This window comes from Dermacentor andersoni, chromosome 1 (genome assembly GCF_023375885.2).
Source record: "Dermacentor andersoni chromosome 1, qqDerAnde1_hic_scaffold, whole genome shotgun sequence".
Classification (NCBI taxonomy): domain Eukaryota; kingdom Metazoa; phylum Arthropoda; class Arachnida; order Ixodida; family Ixodidae; genus Dermacentor; species Dermacentor andersoni.
The window spans coordinates 142,998,353-143,020,110 of record NC_092814.1 but is presented as its reverse complement, the minus strand read 5'-3'; the positions used below and the strand labels follow the sequence as shown (position 1 = coordinate 143,020,110).

Here is a 21,758-nt window from a genome sequence, read left to right as displayed (position 1 = left end):
CTGGAGTAGAACCCCCCCCCCCCCCCCTTCTTGTCCTCGTCTCCCCCCCTCCGTACCTCACCGGCGAAAGATGGCACACTTCCACCCCGCTTTCCTCTCTCTCTCGCACGCAAGATATTGAGCCGCAATCGCCGGCTGACCCTCGCAAGTCAGCTGCCAGCCCATGTCAACACGGCAAAAGTCCATTTTATACGCCTGATTTTTGACAAAAATTGCTGCTAATTTCGTCTGCTGTAGCCGATAGTCCGTTGTAGCGCGGTCCGTTAAAAGCAAACTTCATTGCATTAATAAAATAGGTAGAACAAACTAAGGCTGAAATATGGTCCGTTATATCTGAAAGTCTGTTGTTCACGGGTCCGTTGTAACGAGCGTAGACTGTATGTCGATAGAAGGGTGCACTCATGCATTTCTTTTCACTTGCATCACCTAAATAAGAAAGGCCTCATGAATTTCATGTGGCCTTTTTTCACTGTATTTGACCGGAACTAGGCAATTGTCAAAACTAGGGGTGCACTTGCAATTGAACAGTGAATTGCCAGGTGACTGTTTACAGACATATGCATCAGATTAACATGCTCTCTTAGGCAGTCGTTAATACGTGGCCCTGTCTGGCCATTGTAGCAGTGGCCACAGAATAAATAAAGGCAGTAGACAACTCCGATGGTGCAGTTTGCATACTTCTTTAATGTTTTTTCTTGCAGGCTGGCATGGAAATGTAATCTGAGAGTTCGCGCGCTTACAAAATGACCCTAGCTTATTCCACTCTGCAACTACAAGCTTGACACCCACATTTTCAACAATTTTCTTTAGGCGATGCAACAGCTTGTGAACATAAGTGAACATGCAAGAGCATGCATGAAGGTATTGCTGTCAACGTCTTGCGATCACCAGGTTAAAATCGGCCTTCAGTGCCAAGTTGAAAGAGTAAACGCTGCAGGCTTCCCTGACAACCTGCTCTCAGGCATAGCAGAATTACTTCTTGCAGATTTTAAGAAGAAAGAAAGAAGTGAAAGACAAGCCACCTTTGAGGATTAACCCAAGGCAAAGGTTTCTGCTATACCTTATGTTAAGGTGTCGCATAACCAAAAAATAATTGTTGAAAAAGTGAGTGTCAGACTTGTATTTACATCATGGAATAAGCTAGGGTCCCTTTGTTAGCGTGTAAGCTCAGATTGCACTACCATGCCAGGTTGTAAGAAGAGACACTTAAAAAACTATGTAAAATGCACCTTGGGAGTTGTCTACCACATTCCTTTATTGTGTGGCCGCTGCTACATCAGCCAGACAGGATGATGTATTAACGACCACCTAAGAGAGCATGCCAATCTGATGCGTGGATCTGTAGGTAGCCACCTGGCAAGTCACTGTTCCAAGTGCAAGTGCACCCTTAGTACTTACGATTGCCAAGTTGTGGCCAAATACAGAGACAAAAGGGCATGTAAAATTCATGAGGCCTTTCTTATTTGCAACGCAGGTGAAAAGAAATGCGAGTGTACCTTCTATTAACTTATTAGATAATGAATATCAGTATCTCTTAAGATAATGTGTGTTCTTTCACATGTGCCTACGCAGTTAGGTGCCTATCCACTCTAATTTTACATATATTCCCGCCATCTGAGTAATAAACTTGTTTGTTAGTGTATGCAGTGAAAATAATTTTCCCTTGTTTAAACTAATGTTTCACCAATCATCCCAAGCAGCCAGCCTTTTGCAGTCAGTCTTGTATGGCTATAACTAAGAGTTAAGAAGTAATTCTGGAGCCCCTTCAACATCACTAAAACAAGGTCTAGCTGTAGTCATCATTTGAAATTTCTCCTGTGGCCATGTTTGCATGGTGTGCAAGTGTGTAATTGGTCAAAATATTTTACTAGCATAAGAGTCATGTAAGAAGTCATGGTAACTTAGTAGTTATGGCATTCTGCTGTTGGGTGCATGGCCATAGTTTCAATTTATGGCTCTACTGCTCATATTCCACTCAGGAGAGAATGCAAAAAGCAAAACAAAAACTGGGTGACAAAATTTCAGTTCACATTAAATCCCAGGTTTTCGCAATTTATTATGAGCCCCCTACTGGCAGCCTCTCGTAACCTACGTCTAGCTTTGGGTCATTTCTCCACAGTGTCGTGCCATTGCAGTAAAGTTTTAGTGCATAGTACTAGCATGGAATTTTGCTGAAGTGTGCATTATGCTCACTGTGTGTTCATTCCTGTCTGCATAGGAGACCAGCATCTCACTTTTCGAGGAAACTCTCTGGCAACAAAGGCAACGGAGGCCTATCTGAAGCTTCTTGGGGATGGCTACCTCCAGGATACCCTTGGACCCTTTATTCGAGATGTTTTGGCATCGAACTTGGACTGTGAGGTAAATGTCTGCACTATGTCCTTGACACATATTTTTACTCAGCTCAGAGGCACGCAAATGAACAACTTTGGCAATTGACAATTGTTTTTAGCATGTGTAAAGGTGAGTGTGTGCATGAGTGACATGCACACATATGCCCATGCACACACTTACGTGTTCATGTAATTTTTGAAGTCTGCAGGTGAGCCCTACGAGGCCAGGAACTACTGCCACAAGGTTGTTGGGTGTCGCATTTTCAGGAATAGTTGCATGTCTGGAAGGATTGAAGTGGCAGTCTGTAGTATCAGATACGCACTCCTTCGTAAAATGAAGGTAAACTTTAGCATGCTTAATTTGAAAGAGATCACTAAATAGCTCAAGCTACCACTAGTTGTATATACAGTAGGCTTCCATTAATTCAGTTCTGGTTAACTTGGTCCTGGCCGAATGTCTCGGCCAACGTTCATGCATTTGTATGGGCCCAAACTTTCATTATTTTGTTCTTAAAATTTGCCTTCGCCAGATTAGTCAAACTTGACCGGTCAGGACGCATGCGCCTGACCCCTATAGTAACCCCAATAGTAACTTCTTTAGTGGCAATGTCTGTCTCTGCAGAGCTTAGGGGACAGTGAATGCGCTGAACTCACATAATTTCCTTTCAAAGACGTCTCTTTTCAGCCTGCCTTACTAATATTTTCAAGCAATAATTGTAGCCAACAATGTCTAATTACGGTATTTACCAGATTCTAAGACATGTATTTCTTTTAATGTAATTTGGCTGAAAATTGCCTATGCCGTTCAATTGGACACCTACCGAAACCACCCTGCGGCATTTGTATATGTTACCACATAACACCAATGTATAGCGGCTAAGCTGACTTTAAGAAACCGGCTGTCGCTGTGCAACACATGTGAGACCCATGCCCATTTTTCTTGCTAAAAAGTTGGGCATATGTTGCATTTCTACTTTGTTCGGGGGCTATAATTTCATTTCTACATTTGTTTTCTACTTTGGACACATAGAAAGTGGCCGTGCGTTTGATTCGGAGGCGTGTTAGTAGGGGAAAAATACTGCCAAATGAATCATCAGTGTGTTTTGGTGTTTTTTCTGCATCTTGTTTAATTCAACCCGCCAGATAATTAGATAAGTTTTATTGGTCCCATCACGGTCGAATTATTGCAAGTCAACATTACTTTCTAAGAATTTTAATCTTGAAAACAAATGTTAGGGTGTAATACATAATATTATTTGTGAAAAACAAAATTTATTGAAAAATGGATAAAACATTTGCATTATTGCGTTGATAACATAAAAAGAAGAAACAAAGTAAAAAGCCTGAAGTATACAAAATGTTTTCACATCGATTGCCTACAGGTGAAAGTTTCAACATTTAGGTCAAAACATGAGTTACAAAAAAAATTCTATCTAATGGAAACTGCCGAGTGGTTCTAAGGGTCTCCTTTATGATCCAAACTAAAATCTGACGAACTTCATTGATCCTCAGAGTCACTGCTGCTAGATGCATCCAAATAATTACCTGAGGACGCAGCAGAATTGTGGGAACAATGTCGTGCGTGTTAAGGTCCAACAACCAAAGCTTCTACCATCTTCACAATCAAATGCTAGGAAGTGTGCTTATTGTACCGCCTTTAAAACTCAGCGCCTTTCGGGGAAAAAAGAATTTACTCTGCAAATGAAACTTTTGTTCTCGGACAATAAACTAGATGGCATAGCAAGTCCATAGGAGCGCAGGTAGCCTTAAATTTTCACACAGCGCATATGGGACATTATGACCAATGCTGTGCGGGCATGGTAAGGAAAGAGTTAATGAAAGTTTGATGTCAGTAAATATTGCAAAGACCAGAGGGTGAGTCTGAATTATCCATTTTTTGGAATCGACACGGGTCAAATTGGCGAGGTTTTACTGTGTGATAATTTCTTGTGGTCATGACAGATGGTTTAATCCAGGACCCGCAGACTACAGGGTCTGTCCCAAAACTTCCCGGAATTTTTTTTTTATAAATCATTTATTCAACATCAAATCATTCCGGGAAGTTTTAGGACAGACCCTGTATGTGGATTTGAGTAGCAGAACTCTTCATACTGTGTCTGTGCTGCCCGCACTGTCCTAATTATGCACTCATAGTACCATAAAAACCGGACTATAGGTCTGACCGGATTATAGGTCGATCCCCCAACTAACGAATTCTAAAAATGAAAAAAATCTTTTTCAATGGCAAAAGTACCGAAAAACACCCTTACCTTGAAACAAATGCGACTCATGCACAATAGTGACAGTATTTATTTAAATGCTGCTCGCATGTGCACCCAGCCAATTTTTAACAGTATCGCGCGACCATCGACCCGCGTGCTTGTCAGCACATTATTAACGGCGCTGAGCGGCGAAACAAACGAGATACGCGCATGTGTACACGTGCGCTTACTTTCGCTATTTCGCCGCTCTGTGCCATGATGATAAGGTGCTGACAAAGACGCGGGTCGATGGTCGCGCGATACTGTTAAAAATTGGCCGGGTGTACAGTACACAGAAGGGCACGAAGTGCATAAGCGCTACTCCGAATCAGAGCAATGCCTTTGATCAGAGTCGTCCGAACTAGAGTCAGATGACGAGTGCTTCTCGCTGCCCAGTCCAGAGGCGTGCGCGATCTCTACCGCTTTCAAACGTATGCATTCGGCAGTCACAGGCAGCGATCTTACACGCAGCTCTCGGACGAACTCCGCAACCTTGTCTTCCAGTCCTGCGGTCCGCCCACGGAATGACGTTTTCTGTTGGTTTGCTGCTTCTGCCTCCGCCAGTACCGAATGCTCTTTTCGGATACTCCAAATTCGTGCTGTGCCGCGAGGTTGCCGTGGCCTTTCACGCACTCAATCGCCTTTTTCATGAAGGCGACGGTGAATTGCCGTCGGCTTCCGCTCATTTTGAAACAAAATGTAAAAAAGCAGCCTTTAACCAATATAACTTTGTAACAATGTAAACGCAAATTGGCAGTGCCACAATGTCACCACACCGCGCTACTGCTGATGGCGATGGCGAAGGCAGCTCTTTACTTCATCTGCCCATTGTTGCAAGACTTCCGTAGTTTTTCCGCCACTGTCCGGTATACAAGACGAGGATCGACTTTTCGCAATGGTTTTTTGAAAAAAAAGTTAGACTTATATTCCGGTTTTTACGGTATGTGTTACAGTGCAGTGGAGCCAATGTTGGGCTGCAAGGCACAGCAGCCGTGCATGGCAAAGGAATTTTCAGTCATTAAGCACCTAAAAACTGTTGTGAAAAGGCTGTTATGTACGTGATAGGCATCATGCATAAACCTATGTGGAGCAATGCCTCATATGCTGATAAAAGCTTGCAAGCGCATAAAATGTGCAGCTTTCCCATGGCGACGGCAGAGGCATGGAATTCATTTTGTGAGGAAAAATAATTTGCTTTTAGCATTGCCCAGCCACTTTATTTATTTTTTATTATTTAGTTATAGTGCATGCTAAAGTTGAAAGCTGTCTCCAGTCTTAAGGAGATACTAAAAAGAAACACTAAACCAATTAGACTGATAAAATATTTTTTCAGAACTGTTTTTGTCAATTTGGGTAATTGGTTTAAGAAAACAAACATCAAAATTCTGTCTTGAATTTTGCACTGAAACTTTGTCAGTGTGACGTCACAGATATTGAAGTATTTTATCATATTGAGGCTGCTGGATGGCTCAGTTAATCTTCTTTATACTTGCCAGGTTCATTTTTTGGTTCTTTCGATATACAGTAGACTTCTGTTAATTCAACTCCGGTTAATTAGATTTTTTGGTTACTTCGCTCCCAGCTGAAGGTCTCGACCAGCACTCATGCATATCTGTGGGCCCGAATGTTCATTATTTCATTCCTAAAATTAGCCGTTGCCAGGTAACTCAAACTTAATCAGTCAGCATGTATGCACTGTGGTAACCGTAATAGCGATTCCTTTAGTGGCAATGTCTCTCGGCAGAGCGTAGGAGAGAGTGAATTCACTGAACACAAGTCATCTCCTGTCAAAGATATCTCGTTTTGGCCTGCCCTAGTAAGATTTTTCTAGCAATAACCATAGCCCACAATGTCTAATTACAATATTTACCCAATTCTAACGAGTGCGTGCACCCCCCCCCCCCCCCCCCCCCCATGAAGATTGGACCAAAATCCATGGTCACGGCGTTCGTATGCTTTACCGCATAACAGCTGTATTGTGGTGAAACTTACTTAGAAAACCATGCTGCGAAGCTGACTTTAAGAAGCCGGCCGCCACTGTGCAATACATATTAGACCTTTGCCATTTTTCTTGCTAAAAAATATGGGTGCACGTTGTTAAAGAGCTTTAATGTTATCTCTATGTTTGTTTTCTACATTGGACACATAGAAAGCAAGCGCACATTTGATTTGGGGGTGTGTTAGAATCGGGCAAATATTGCCAAATGAATAAGCTCTGTGTTTGAAGGGTTTCTTTTTGCATTTTGTTTAATTCGACCCGCCAGATAATTCAATCAGTTTTGATGGTCCTGTCAACATCGAATTAACGTAAGTCAGCTGTACAATGCAATTAATCTTTACCTATAAAAAATTAACTGGGCCCGAGCAGACGCTGTCAAAATCCACCTCACAGTGAGCTGGTGCTGGAACATCAACATGGCATCACCTACAGTCGTTCGTTTTTGCATCTTTTATAGCCTACCAAACCTCTTTTCACGATAAGAGTAACGATTGTTTGGAATTGTAAATGGGTAATGTAAAAATATAGCTAAAATAATATATCTCTTTAGTGTCCCTTCATGTACTGAGTTCAGAGTGCCTCTAAGACAAGTCTTCTGTTATGAGAAGTGATTGCAGTCAGTCATGGCGATGCCAGTGGCAAAAAGTTTGGAGTGAAAATGCACTTTATAGGGCTGTATGCTGAGCATAGTTTTTTGTATTGAATGTGATGGCAGGTACATGCCCCCAACACTGATATACATTCTGGGGGTCTCACACATGCTCTTGGGACAAAAGAACGACAACACAGTAGTGCAAACAACCACAAGGGCATTTATTGCACCTCTCATACACGAATGCATGCTAGCCGAATTGCTATCCACAGAACATGCCAATGGGTGCACAACAAATCTAGGAAGTCCAACTCACTGCGACTGGATATCAAGCAAATATGTTCACCCCACTCTGGACACGAACACCTGGTCATTTGCATGTACGGTCATTCAAACGGTGGTGCGTTCAAACGATCGTGTTCGTCCATTCCGGTGTACTGCTCCTAGGCTTCGTGAGAGGCTCTCACAAAAGCAGGGATCAGCATACGTGCGGAACGTCCTTGCTGCTTGCTGACCCCCAAACCAAACAGGAAGAGCCTACTCCCTGTCACGACCGACTAATCCAGCTATTAGGCGGCATTAGCAGCACAACACTCGCACCATGCCTCGTAATATGTTGCAACCACACCAACCATCGCCGGCACTAAGCTACAAGGAGAAGCCAGATTACAAGACACGCGAGAGCCATGTGGGAAAAAATAACATCGGGGGATGCGTGAGAGTTGAGCATCCCCATATTCCCCAACCTTAAATCACTACGTACTCCACCAAAACATGTCACACAGTCTACCATCCACACTTGCTTCGTGAACAAGAAGTAGTACATGCAGCAGTGGCCACACCGAAAAAATGTCCACGCACTGTCCATAACATGCATGCTGACAATATCTCTGAGGTGCATCACTGAAATCTGTTGGTCACAGCAGCAGCTCTGCAGACTCGATGGCACAACTCCAGGCGAGGATTTCAGAAACGGTAGACCTGTTCGTCAGAATGAGTAAGCGTTGCTCGCACCAACGCACCCTGCTGGCAAGAGCCACAGTAAGTGTTGGTAACTGCTGGCTCTTTTCCCAGCCGCCAAGGCTTGTGAGCCAGACACATGCAGCTGCTGAAGCCGCTGCGCTGAACTGGCCACAGGCATCTTCATTGCCTGGGGTGGCTCAATCGTAGTCTGGAGCAGCAGCGCAGATAATGTGCCGGTGACAGCAAACTTGGTGTGCCTCCGCTCACGCTGCATACACTGAACGCACTGTAGTGCAAGGGAGATGAATTCTAATGCACATCACCCATATGGTACAATGTTTAACTCGGCTATCAAAATTTCGAGCAGCTCGCTTCTTGAGTCGTAATTTCAATTCGTGCAAGGCTAACTAGAATGAGGGGAATGAAGTGCGACATCTAAACACCATGGTCCACGAGGTTGTGTCTCTCCATGTGCTACAGGCAGCTTCGTAACACCTTAGGCCTAATGCGTCACTACCCTGACGACAACCAGCATCCAAAAAATCTCTGCCCGAGCACTTCGTACAGATGGTTAACCAGCAAAGCTGAAATGTGTGGCCCCGGTGTTTATCACTGGGTTAATCGCAACGGCTCATTAAACGACGGCTTGGTAGGCTGCTGGATCTCGGTATGCAGTTGCTGCGTGCACTCGACTGCACGAGGCTGTTCTTGTGCCCAGGCTGCAGCATCAGGCATGGCATAGACGAGCTCGTTCCTGGTTCTGCTCGCGACGTTGCTGATTGAAAAGATGCCTGCTCTTCAGGAGTACATATGATGCGTGGCCTACGCATTTCAGAGCTGGAGAGAAACTGCTGCGCACGCTCAGCTGTGACGGAGAGCAACGACGTCACTACTGGCACAGCCAATCGCGCGCCTCTCTCTTTTATTTGGCGCATGCGCGTGTGGTCGCACAGGAGGTGTTTTCGGTGTACAGGTGACAGACAGACAAACAGACGAATCGACTAGCCATATATAGCTTTGCTGCAAAACAGCACCTAAAATGAGCGCAAAACAGGCAGCTGCGAGGAGACATCAGCTCTTGAGGTGGTCCTACCCCGCTCGGTGCACAGCATCCAAGTTGACAGTGTCAGAACGCCTGTTGCCAGGCTGCAATACCAGACAGCCCGTAGCGGCACCTGGGCCTGTGGCCACCCGGCTCCCAGAGCCACAAATTCCAGAGTCAAAAAGATGGAAGATGCTATTTACATGAGAAACTCGGACCACCCACGAAGCTTCCGTACTCGGTCGCTTCAGGCTTGCCAATGCTTCATGGGCACTAAGCCTCGCTCTCCCAGGATGCAGACCACGGGGCTCTCGTACTGACGAATGTCATTAAAAACACTTGCGAAAAGGCCTAGCATGTTGAGAAGTTCAAACACGCTACAGCAACCATCACCTCGTTCAATAAAACACATCGCCAATGCTAGTGATCAAAATGCACACTATGCCTACACATCGGTTCAAACAAAGGTTGTCTCAAACCGAGGGAAACTGTCGAAAATATCGTCCGATGCCCCCAAGAGCCCCACGTGAAACTGTTGAAAATATCGTCTGATGCCCCAAGAGCCCCACGTTGGGCAGCAGATGTGGGGGTCTCACACGTGCTCTTGGGACAAAGGAATGACAGCACAGTAGGGCAAACAATCACAAGGGCATTTGTTGCGCCTTTCATACACTAATGCCTGCTAACCGAATTGCTATCCACAGAACATGCCGAACAGTCTAGGAAGTCCAACTCATCGTGAGTAGATATCGAGCGCATATGTTTGCACCATGCTGGACACCAATGCTTGGTCGTTCGTGCGTACAGTCGTACGAACTGTGGCATGTTCGAACGATAGTGTTTGTTCATTCCGGTGTGCAGCTCCTAGGCCTCGCGAGGTGGTCTCACAGAAGCATGGATCGACGCATGTGCAGAACGTCCGTGCCGCTTGCCAACCCCAAGCCATACAGGAAAAGCTTACTCCCTGTCACGCCCAACTAACCCCGCCATTAGGCGGCATTAGCAGCACAACACTCGGGCCATCTCTCGTAATATGTTGCAACCATGCCGACCACCACCTTTGCTAAGCTACAATGGGAAGCCAGATTACAGGAGACGCAAGAGCCATGCAGGGAAAATATCATCTGTGGACGCTTGCGAGTCAAGCATCCCCACAACATTTACATGAGGTTTTCAAGGGGACATTGCTGTTGTGTGCTACAGTAATAATATTAAATATCCAGGCTCACTCTAAGTAAGCTAGTCTAAATTTAAGTAACTTCAGTGCGTTACATGCCTGTGAACAGTTTGCAACTATTAACTCGCCATAGTAGCCCATAGGCTGTGGAATTGCGCTGCTCAGCTCAAAGGTTCATACAAAGATGCAGTGGCAGCATTTTGATGGAGGTAAATTACAAAAAGGCTTATGTACTTATATTCATGTGCTTGTTATTGAAGCCTGGGCTTTCAAAATTAATTAGGAGTCCATCATTACAGTGTGCCTAATAATCATATTGTTGTTTTGGCACGTAAAACCCCAGAGTTTAATTAATTAAATGATCAGTTTGCAACTGAAGGTGGCATAACTAAATTGTAATGATGGTCCCATACCTTCAAGCAGTATTGAAGTTCTGGATTATGATGTTCATCTCTTCAGGTTGATCCAGCCAAAGTGAGTGGTGGTAGTGGTGCTTTGCAGCGGCAGCAAGTTTTGTTACGGCAGAGAGTCCAGCAAGCATGGCAGCGAATTACTCAGTCTGCACATTCATTTCCAAGGTAACGGATACCTGGCATTGTTAGATTCATGACAAATTCAAACCATGAAGAATGGCACAAAATTGAGCAAATACTTGTTTTCTGGTCTAGGGACCTTCGCATGCTATTTCATGGCTACCGCCAACGACTTGAAGGTAATACTCACGAAGAGGAGCTTTGTGACAACCTTATCAGCGGTTCCATCTTCCTGCGGTGCCTGTGTCCTGCCATTCTGTCACCGAGTCTTTTTGGCCTTGCACCAGGTAAGCCATTAATAAGAAGGAGTGTTTTGGCCCCCACAAATTAAATGCAGTTTTTATATTTCTGGCATGCTTGTATTGGCATACATTGTGGAGGTGAAAAAACTTGGCATCTTTTCTTATTGCCTGTCTTTCTGGTGGTGAAATTTGTACTACTCACATTTTGTTTCTGGAAAACTCGAGGTGTAATGCACTCAGCTAAATGATTCACTGTGGTAATTCATCACACAGGGAGTAAAACAAAGCCTCAAAAGGATTGAGCAATGCGCTGCTGTATAATGTGATGCTAAAATGACCTACTGGTACATACAAAAGGCCAAGTATGTGAAATTTGATTGTAATGGGGCATTGTTTTAACAGCGGAGCTGTTCTAAGTCGAGCCTTTGCCGTTCAGCATCCGGTGTACCGCAAGGGGGGCAAGTTCCGAAGCTCACAGACAGAGGGCACACCAAGTGCATAAGTGGGGCCCCGCTAGGATGGGAGCGGACCAATTAGAGCATGTGCCGGGGGAGGGGGGAGGAGAGGGGTATAGGAGCAGGTGTTTCGCCAGTGCACGCCCTTTCGCCTCATGGATTACACTCAGCGAGAGCGGCAGCGCTGACGTCTCACAAATCCTGAGCTTCGAGAGCAAGAACTGCAAGCAAAGCGCCAGTGGAGGGAAGCCGCTACTGTTGATGATCAAGAACGGGAAGCGTGAGCCAAGCACCACTGGAGACAAGCCAGCCCCCACTTTCAAGAGAAGGCAACCCAAGCCAAGCACCAGCAGAGGCAAGCTAACCCCAACTTCGAGAGTAGGAGGCCGAGCAGAGATGTCGACGCAGAGAGATTCCTCACACAGAGATTGCCAATGGACAGTTCAAGAGAGAATTCCTCGACCGTTAAAGTGTGGCTACAGCTGCAAGGTGTGGGATAGACTGTGGTTTGATCGCAACCTCATGCAACTGAAGAGTGTGCACAGCCGCCGTGGTTGCTCAGTGGCTATGGTGTTGGGCTACTGAGCACGAGGTCGCGGGATTGAATCACGGCCACGGCAGCCACATTTCAATGGGGGCGAAATGTGAAAACACCTGCATGCTTAGATTTAGGTGCACTTTAAAGAACCCCAGGTGGTCGAAATTTCCAGAGCCCTCCACTACGGCGTGCCTCATAATCAGAAAGTGGTTTTGGCACGTAAAACCCCATAATTTAATTTTTTTTAAGAGTGTGCACAATCCGGAACCGAAGCTTGAGTCTAGCAAAACGACAACAACGAGACAAAAGACTTTAATGAAAATCGCGCTAAACACAAGTTCAAACTTGCAAAAATGACCACCAGCTTCACTGTTTTGACAGCTTCCAATGCGTGGATCTGGCTTTACTTTTTTTTATAGCAAGCAATTCCTAAAAAAAAAAATTTGCCGTAGTGTTTGAGTTTTTCTGGATATTGTGCAGAGGTAGACCAATCTTAACATACAGGAAGTTAGTAAGCATGTTCTTGTTGAGCTTGTTGGTGATACATTGTCACTAGTGATGTGTAAACTAGGAATGTGGGGATATTTCGTATTGTATAAGAATTGACTATTGTATCTTAACTCTTTCATTACCACGCCTATTCAGATCGATCACCGGTGATTTATGCTTTAAATTGGCGATTTCGACATGTTGAAGCCGCTTTTTATCCACGTAAGGACACCCAGTAGTTAGTACAGGCACTGCACTTTCAAAATCAGTTTAAATTTTTCCACCCTGGCAATGTGATTTTTTATGGATCTTTTTGCGAACTAATATACTATGTTGTAGCAAAAAGGGCCGTGGCTCTCACCCTCTGCCGCGCTCAAGAAAAAAGTATGCCGCTCGCGATTATGCCATACTAACACCAAAACTTTGTAATCAGATGGCTCACAGCAAGTCAAGAATTAAATTACATGCCGGCCAAGCCATTCAACAGTGCTGAAGGGCGATAATTACTCGAAAATGACGCCAGCTGTTCACTAGTGAGCTTTGATTTGGAGTCCGAGTCGTTTTATTCCACCCGAGTGTATTTCTGAAGGTCCGCCGCATGCCCAACATGTGGACCTGGCATTTTCAACCAGTTTCCAAGAGTTTCGGTTTCACTTCTCTCGTAAAATCCCGACAAGGGGTGCTACCGGGGTCACTACGCAGTTACCGGAAAACGCTCCCATGGCGTTGTCCCGCGTGGCTTCGTTGCAAAAAAAGCGTCCCACTCAAAAATATGCTGCACTCGCACTTGAATTTAGTGATGAGAACTCGAGTTACGATTCTGAAAATGACAGCAAAGCAAATTCAAGCTCCGACGGCGACAATGTTTTGAGTCAGCCTGGGACATTCGCAGCTGTTCACCGGCGAGTTTCGTTTATGGCCTTGAGCGGTCTCGTTCTTTGTGCCCATTTATCTGCCGATCTTTTTGCATGACCTGAGAGCTCTGCTGATTGTCTTCAGGGTGCATACTTCGCTTGGTCATGATGTGCTGCCATCGACAGCAAAGAAACTTCTGTTCACGCCAAGAAGGCCGCCCGTTGCACATCTCAGCCTAGCACTACGGAGCAGCGCAAGACAGTTTACAACGATGTGGGATTTCTTTCTACTCTCCTTCACTGCAGAGGACATGGTAAAGACAATCTGCAAAAATGCAAACAGATATGCTTTGGATGCATAATTCTGTAGTTGCGCAGCTCCATTGAGAGCGATCAGTCCTGGAAAGAGGTGCATGACTGCAGAAAAACTGGTGAAGTATGTTCTTTGAACTTCTCATCAGACCATCCTCAGAAGAGGCCTAAAAAGAGGAGTTGCAAAATGTGTTACGAGCACCGCAAAGTTGAACAAACACCAGATGTTTTGTGGGAAAAGTGCGGAGGGCACCTATGCTTCACAAAATCCAGGGACTGCTTCACTGCATGGCACGAGACATGAAGCAGTTTCTGGTCTTAGTTTCTTTTTTGTATTCGAAGAACAGCAGCATACTGAGCAGGCACTATTTCTATTTTCAGACACTAATTTCAGACACTATTCCTGGGTTATTTATCTTCGAAATTTATATTCTGAATTTCTTTTGATATTAAGGTTTTTCTAGATGTCATGTTTTTTTTTATTGTTGTTTTTATCAAACGGCAGCCAAAATTGCCCTTTATAGAATTTTTATGTGTTACCCAATAATTGTTTTTTTTTCTTTTCGCGACGTATCTTTTTGGAAAGATCATTTCATTATGTACAATATGGTATGCTGCAATGTGTGCTGAATATTATTTGTATAATGGTAAATAATTTTATTCCGAGACCTATAAAAAACCTTTTTCTCGCATAGGCTGCTGTGAACATCTCAGCCAAGTTTTGTAGTCATGCGTGCCACATGGAGCTTGCAAGCGGAGCGCAAAGTTAATCCTTTTCTCAAAAGCCCTCTTTTCAAGGGAAACACTCTATTCTGGACGCTTTATTTAGTAATATATCAGATTCCCATATGTGGCTTGTTACATCTCAATACCACCAAGGATGTTAATTGAACATTTGCCACGTGTCAAACCTCCTCACCGGATGTCAGTGCAGCATTGACGACTAAAAGAGCCCCCCCCCCCATTTCCTGAAAACCGGAGAAAAGGATGAACGAGAGGGAACCCCGTCAACGAATGGATAAGTGGAGTTAATTAGATGAGTCAAATCACCTTGCAGGCTGAGCGAAGAAGAAAGACAGCATTAAGCCGGCTGCTGCAGGATTCCACGAAAGGCCCTCGGCCCACGCATCACCTTGCAGGCTGAGCAAAGAAGAAAGACGGCGTGCAAATCAACTGCTGCAGGATTCAACGAAAAGCCCTCAGCCCGATCTTCACCTTGCAGGCTGTGCAAAGAACGGGGTGGGCCACGATGAACCAACCAGGTGTCGCCGGATGATTTCTTTTTGCCACAAATTTCAAACCAGTTTCTTCAAGGCAGAGTTACTGCAAGTTATGGATGGCCTGGGCGTGGTATCACAACGGAGTCGTCGATGGTGATTTGCTGCTGGACAGTCTTCAGATTCCATAGTCGACTCGCCTAGGGAAGATGATGGGATTAAAGGCAGATACTTTTTGAGAGTGTGGACAGAAAGTCCTGATGTGAACTGAGACGTTAACTTTCTCCTGCATCGAGTGGGCTTCTGCACTGGAAGCATGTAACTAAGCAAAATGAACCCTTTGCCTTCATTTTCTACAACTTGACATCATAGTCGATGGGCTTGGTGGATTCCATGCCCTGAATGCCACCCTAGCCACAACAGACTGCTATTGACCAATAGCTGACATCAATCAAAAGGGTGTTTGGATCAGTGTGCTTCTCCTTACTGTTAATGTGTATATTTATTGACGAAGCTTAATAAACAGGCTGAAGTATGCAAAAATCTTCTTTCAAATTTCGATAATAATTATATACTTCCAGAAGAAGCCAACTACGATCGCGCATGCTCAGCCGCGGCTGCCCGCATAGGAAATAAACTTTAGCTACCCTGTTTATCGGTGTTGTAGCTATCTGGCCTCACTAATTTCAGCTAGATCTGAACACTCAACCAGCCTAGAACCAAGCAAAACTTAAGGTCAGACCACACACATGCTTGCGATCGTGCGCTCACTCCTGGCTGCTCCTGGTTAGATGCCTTGGCAGACTTCGCATCGTATTTAGCTTTGGATAGCACTTCAAACTGCACAAGTTTGATGTGGCTACTATCAGTTGGTCAAACTGGCGCAGGACAAAGCCGGTACGCACCACATAACACGGTCTGACTGGAGCATATGAGCACAAGCTCACGGACTTGCACCCTGTCATGCACAAAGGGAACGCTGTGCCTAAAGTTGCATTTGGGTGATTCCACGAGAGATCAAACACGCATGTCCGCTTGATATCTTTGTTTTGTCTGTTTTTCTTTCTTGTGTCATGTAGAGAATATTCAAATTGCACGGAACTAAAAATATGATTCACATAAAGTGTTCCCAGCAAGCCACAAAAATATTTGAAGGTGGCGGCGCGAGCATCCTCCTATTGCTTACCACAATATCTTCCGATTTCATGGCCAAATTAAATGCAAACTAAAAACATTGTGTTGAAAAACGTTTCTGCTCATTTTAATGTGCTTCACAGTAAATTAGTTCCATGCGTTTTTTTTATGCTGTGCACAAACCCCCCCAAAATTTTTTTTTAATCCAAACATGCCCCAAATCAGTAAACTTTCATAACTGTGATACGTCTTGGCGTGATTTCTATTTTACACAGAAACTTGAAAAAGTGTCGAACATAGAACTTTCTCTTTGCAACATTTATTCAATATATTCTCTTCCTACATGAAACACAACAGAAGAGAAAAATAGTTAAACATGATTTTTAAACTCATTTTCAAAAATTACAAACAAAAATCCAGTTCCAGCTTCGGAAAAAAATTTGGATGGATAGCCTGCAAATGTCGGCAAAATATGGGTACGATACTATGTTTACTCATTTGTTTTATTCCCAAGATATAATGGGCGAAAGGGACCCATGTTGAGCGTGCTGGCTTTAGTGCCTCAATGACTCGTTCCGGTTTGTTAACAGTTACTCTCTTTAAAAAAAAAATTAAGAAGGCAATGGTTGCCATCAATGAAGGAACGTTGACGGTGTTTCTTATTGTGGCAAGAACAGAGAATGTGTTTTCTACTTTGTTTTCTCGGATGCAAGAGAACAAACTCGACCCTACTTGTGGTGCTCAAACAAATTTATTGTGCATCCTTTGCAGTTAGTATTTAAAGGGTTTAATCACCGTCAGCTGGCTAGCGGCAGTTCTGGCAGCGGACAGCGCATGTCCGCTTGAATGATCGCGGGCACACATCCACACATGCCATGTTTGAATTCCCAGCACACGCGGCACCGACTTCCACTCCACTGACTTCTGCTGACAATGCTCCTCGATGGCTGCAGCAGATGCATGAAGCAGGGCCACATTCTTGATGTTGCCGCTAAGTTGGGAGACCATCTCATCTGCTGACTAAATGGAGGCAATGCTTCCAGACCTCAGGTTGGGCAGTGAAGCTTGGTGCTTAAGGGGGGACGCGGCTTTTGCATCGCGAAAAATGGCCGAAAATTTGATTTTTTGGAAATCACATTTTCAGTTTCTATCAATCTTTTTCTATCTGACTCCGAAATATCATCCCTATAAACCACGTACAAGTGCTCTAAAAAATTTGTTTTATCACCCAAGGTGGTGAAAAATTTCACGGAAATCAAGAAAGAACGGCGTTTTCCAAGCCACAATATCTCTGGAACAGCGTGACTGAGCGCCACCATCTTGGTATCGTTGGAAAGCGCATTTCTCAGTCTTCAAATTTGCTGCTTCAGCTATCTCTTCCATACAGAAAGAAGCACACAAAAAGCGAATGATTGAAGGTCGTGCCGGAGTCTGGGATTGGCCGCGCCTGCCACGTGACTCCAGCGCGGTTTGCCATTGGTCCGGCACTGGCATCATCTGCTCGGTTCTTTGCACCCAGCGCACCTGGAAGTCTCCACTCGCCGTAATCTCTACGTGTCAAAACGGGCCCTACGCGAACGTTGCAGTAGGGTGGCCAATCCCTACGTTTGTGGACGTCTCATACCCGTGGCTAAGCATTCCGAGCATCATAGACGCGGACTTCGCGACCAACATTCGCGCGCGGAATTCTCGGACATGCGGCTGGGCCTTTCAGCACTCGGTGTTTCGGAATTCTTTACCAAGCACATCGCGCACGGAATCCTTGTACCACGGCTAAGCATATTGTGCATAGGAGTTTCTGACTCGTCAATCAAGCACATCACGCGCGAACATGTTGAGCCCTCGCCTAAGCATTTTGTGCATCGGCGCCTCCGACTGCGCGACTAAGGACATCGAGCGTCAACTCCTCAAGCCCGTGTCTACGCATTTCACGCATCGGCACCTCGGACTCTGCGACTAAGCACATCGAGTTTCGACTCCTCAAGCCCGCGGCTAGGAATTTCGCGCATCGGCACCTCGGACTGCGTGAATAAGCACATCAAGTGTTGACTACGCAAGCCCGCGGCTAGGAATTTCACGCATCAGCACCTCGGACTGCGCGAATAAGCACATCGAGTGTCGACTCCTCGAGCCCGTGGCTAGGCATTTCGCACGTCGGCACCTCAGACTGCACGGCTAGGTATTTCGCGCGTCGGCACCTCGGACCCACAACCAAGCATATTGCGCGTTCACTCTATTATCATATTATCACGATAGCTCGTAACAATATCTATCATACCACCCCTTCATAAAGAGAACCTCATCATGAGCTCTGTTCACTAGGCCCTTTGGGCTGGCACAAACACCTGGCTGCAGAAGTGATTGAGGCATCATACAAAAGTACAATGCTGGAAAGCACCTAACAGCTGCATATCTATCACTGGCTCTCTGATCCTAAGTTCCACAGCCATTGTCAGGTGAAGATGACTTGGAAGGCTACTGACACTCAAAGCCTTCATTCAGTAACATGGTCAATTCTGCCAAGAGAAAAAAAATGCCTCACTGATTGTACTAGAGACTGCTATCAATCAGGCAGCCTGCAGGTACAACACTGGAACTATAGTCGCTGACCGTTTATTCGGACCTCACGGGGACTGCGGAAATGTCCAAATAAGCAGGTGTCCGAAAAAGCAGATTAAGAAAAAAAAAAGAAATCCTTCATTTCCGCGCACTTATTCAGGCTCGGGAGTAGGCTTGAAGAAATCGTGAATGCGCCGTTGCACGCTGTTCCATTTACGCACAATCAGATAAGCCTGAATCTCGGAGAGGGTCGTACTGTCACCGTAGGTGGCTGAAAGCACAGTCACTGCTTGTACATTCTCCGCATGCGACGGTAGCGTAGCATATGGTGCGTCATCTTCCAATTCGGAGTGATCGTCTGGCGCTGCAGCAGAAACCTGACGAATGATCTTGCCATCGTCAAGTTCTGCGCATGTCAGTACAGCAGTGTCAGCACCTGTGAAACTGTCAAATGAGACGGTGTCCGGAATCGCAATGCAACCACTGCTCAGGTCTCGGCAGAACATTTTCGGCGTCAGTAGGGAGCACATTGGAAGGCGACAAATCCTAGGCCTCCCGGCAGCCACTTGCCAGCATTCCCCAGCGCAGTCTGCGCGGGCACTGTTGGTGCCATTAGACACTTGATGCGATGTTTCCGTATGCCGCGTTGGATCACCGCAACCTCAACACAGCACACCAAGCAAACACCACCACGCCGTCACGCCGACACCAGTCGCACAAACGAAAAACGTGGCCTACTCGCAGCATCGTGCACGAAGAAAGAAACAAATCAGCTGGTGGATTGTCTTGACATGGCTTACTAAGCTAAGACCAAAACTGCTGTAGCCACTCTATCGAACCAGGCAGAAACGATGATGATGATCGGGGATTTGCAGTCGCGCCACTTTGTGGGGCAGCAAGGAGGCTCCGTTCAAAACAAAAATGGCATTCATTAAGTCGAACCGTGCACCGGTCAGAGTCGGTGCATGGTGCTCTCGATCAAGTTGGCTCAAGGAGTGTCCGGAAAATCCGACGAGAGGTTGCAAGGTGTCCGAACTTTCGGCAGTTGTTATACATTATGGTCTATGGGGAGAATGGCGGTGCTGCAAAGCAGACCGAATAATCGAGCAAGTCCGAAAAATAAGTCGGCGACTGTATATTCATGCCTACACAGCGTTCTGCTCCTCGGTTTGCAACCCAGGCACCATGCTCTTTGTAGAGCAGCACCAAAGAATGCCACACTAAAAAAAGGGGGGTGGGGATGGAGGCACACCAGACCAGAGGCCACATGCACCAGAAGCCCTACATCACAAAACACCCGAAAGACTACAAATTTGAATGGCCAAAATGAATGGCCAGTTGAGCAAAAAGAACCCCTGGACCCTGCTCATAAAAGGATTCAGAAAATGATACACAGTTTCCCGGGAACAGACTCTGATCTCGTAAACCTCTTGATCGGGCAATATCTTAATACAGAACGGGAGTCGGATGCATATATTGAGTACAGAGGAGACGAAAACAAAACATTAGACGAAGACATCACCGAGGCCGAAGTACGCACTGCTCTCAGCTGCCTACGCACGACATCATCAGCCGGTAAAGATAAGATCACCAACAAAATGCTCACGAATCTAGATGACCCTACCATAACAATTATAACCAAGCTTTTTAATCAGCACTGGCAAAATGGTACACTCCCGCAAGAGTGGAAGCACGCTAGCGTGGTTTTCATTCCTAAACCGGGCAAGTCACTCAGTCTAGAGAACCTCATGCCCATATCCCTTACCTCTTGTCTTGGTAAGGCTATGGAGCATGTGGTTCTCAATAGCCTGGTTGACTATGTCGAAACCAACCACCTCTTCCCAGAGACAATGATCGGCTTTCGACCCAAACTGTGCACCCAAGACATACTGTGGCAAGTACAAAATGATATCCTTAACCCATCACCTATATGCGCAACTCGAACAGTGTTAGCATTAGACATACTCAAAGCATTTGACAATGTCTCACATCGAGCCATTCTAGAAAAGGTATCCAACATGAACGTAGGTAAATGGCTGATTGTTGTAAGTGGATTACACTGCATTAGTTTTTAACTTTTGTATTGCAGAATATCCAGATGAACGCGCTGCTCGCAGCCTGACGTTGATAGCCAAGACAATCCAAACCCTCGCAAATTTCACAAGGTAAGTTTTCATTCTACATGGAACTTGTCGTCAAACACTGAAAAACAAATTTGTTTCGTTACTCAATCAAGTAATTAAAAAAAATGTAGTTAAGCCACCAAAAAGTGATACCGTATTTATTCAAATCTAACGCGCACCTTTTTTTTTTTTTTTGGTAGAACGGGTCCAAAAATTGTGTGCATGTTAGAATCAAATACGACCCTGATTCTGCATTTCCATATCACCATCTGCATTTCAAAATGGCTGCCTCGTATGTGCTTCGAGCCTAGCTGCCGTAGCTTCCTCCATGTGCTGCAGTACGTGTGCTACTTAGGCAGTGCTTCCTTTGGCTTAGATTAGTGCACCGTCCGTCTTCCCGTTTTGTGCGTTTGTTCTATCAGCATGGAAGTGCCGACTGCAAAGACATGTCGAGTTCATCACGATGCTGCAATTTAAATGCTGCAATTTAAAGGAAAGCGATCACATGTGCGGAGATGGACGAAAACCGGGCTGCATCACGGGTGTTCAGAGTTCCTGAAACTTGCGTGCGGGACTGGCGCAAACAGGAGAGGCGTTCTACACTGGCGGCTGCTACGTACGGCGCGGCCCCTATCTTGAAAGCAATCTGCAATGAAAACAAGAGTTTACGGATCTAGGCACACTGTGCTGTGTTCTCATCGCTTAGTTCGTGTCAAAGCAAGAGGCCGCACAAAGGTCGATTCCCTCACTGCTGCTACCGCACTTCCTCGCTCCAGCATTTTGATACGGAGTTTCCATGGTCGCTGAGGGAGACATGTTCATGTTTGCTTGTGCACGCGTGACACCATGCTTGTTAATTTAGCTAGTAAGCAAATGTTTGAAACTTTATATGGCCGATAAAACTACTATCCTTACTTTTCGTATAGTTGTCTACT

The 21,758-nt window shown here is 45.4% G+C and overlaps 1 protein-coding gene across 1 annotated transcript in view; it reads left to right on the top strand.

Moving 5' to 3' along the window:
• Positions 1–21,758, top strand: part of raskol (Ras GTPase-activating protein raskol) — a 179,806-nt gene that overhangs the window by 81,033 nt on the left and 77,015 nt on the right. Inside the window, exons 10-13 of the mRNA XM_072287915.1 lie at positions 2,219–2,361; positions 10,827–10,945; positions 11,036–11,187; positions 20,790–20,865. Coding sequence (XP_072144016.1) covers positions 2,219–2,361; positions 10,827–10,945; positions 11,036–11,187; positions 20,790–20,865 — 490 coding nt within the window. The remainder of the gene's footprint in view (positions 1–2,218; positions 2,362–10,826; positions 10,946–11,035; positions 11,188–20,789; positions 20,866–21,758) is intronic.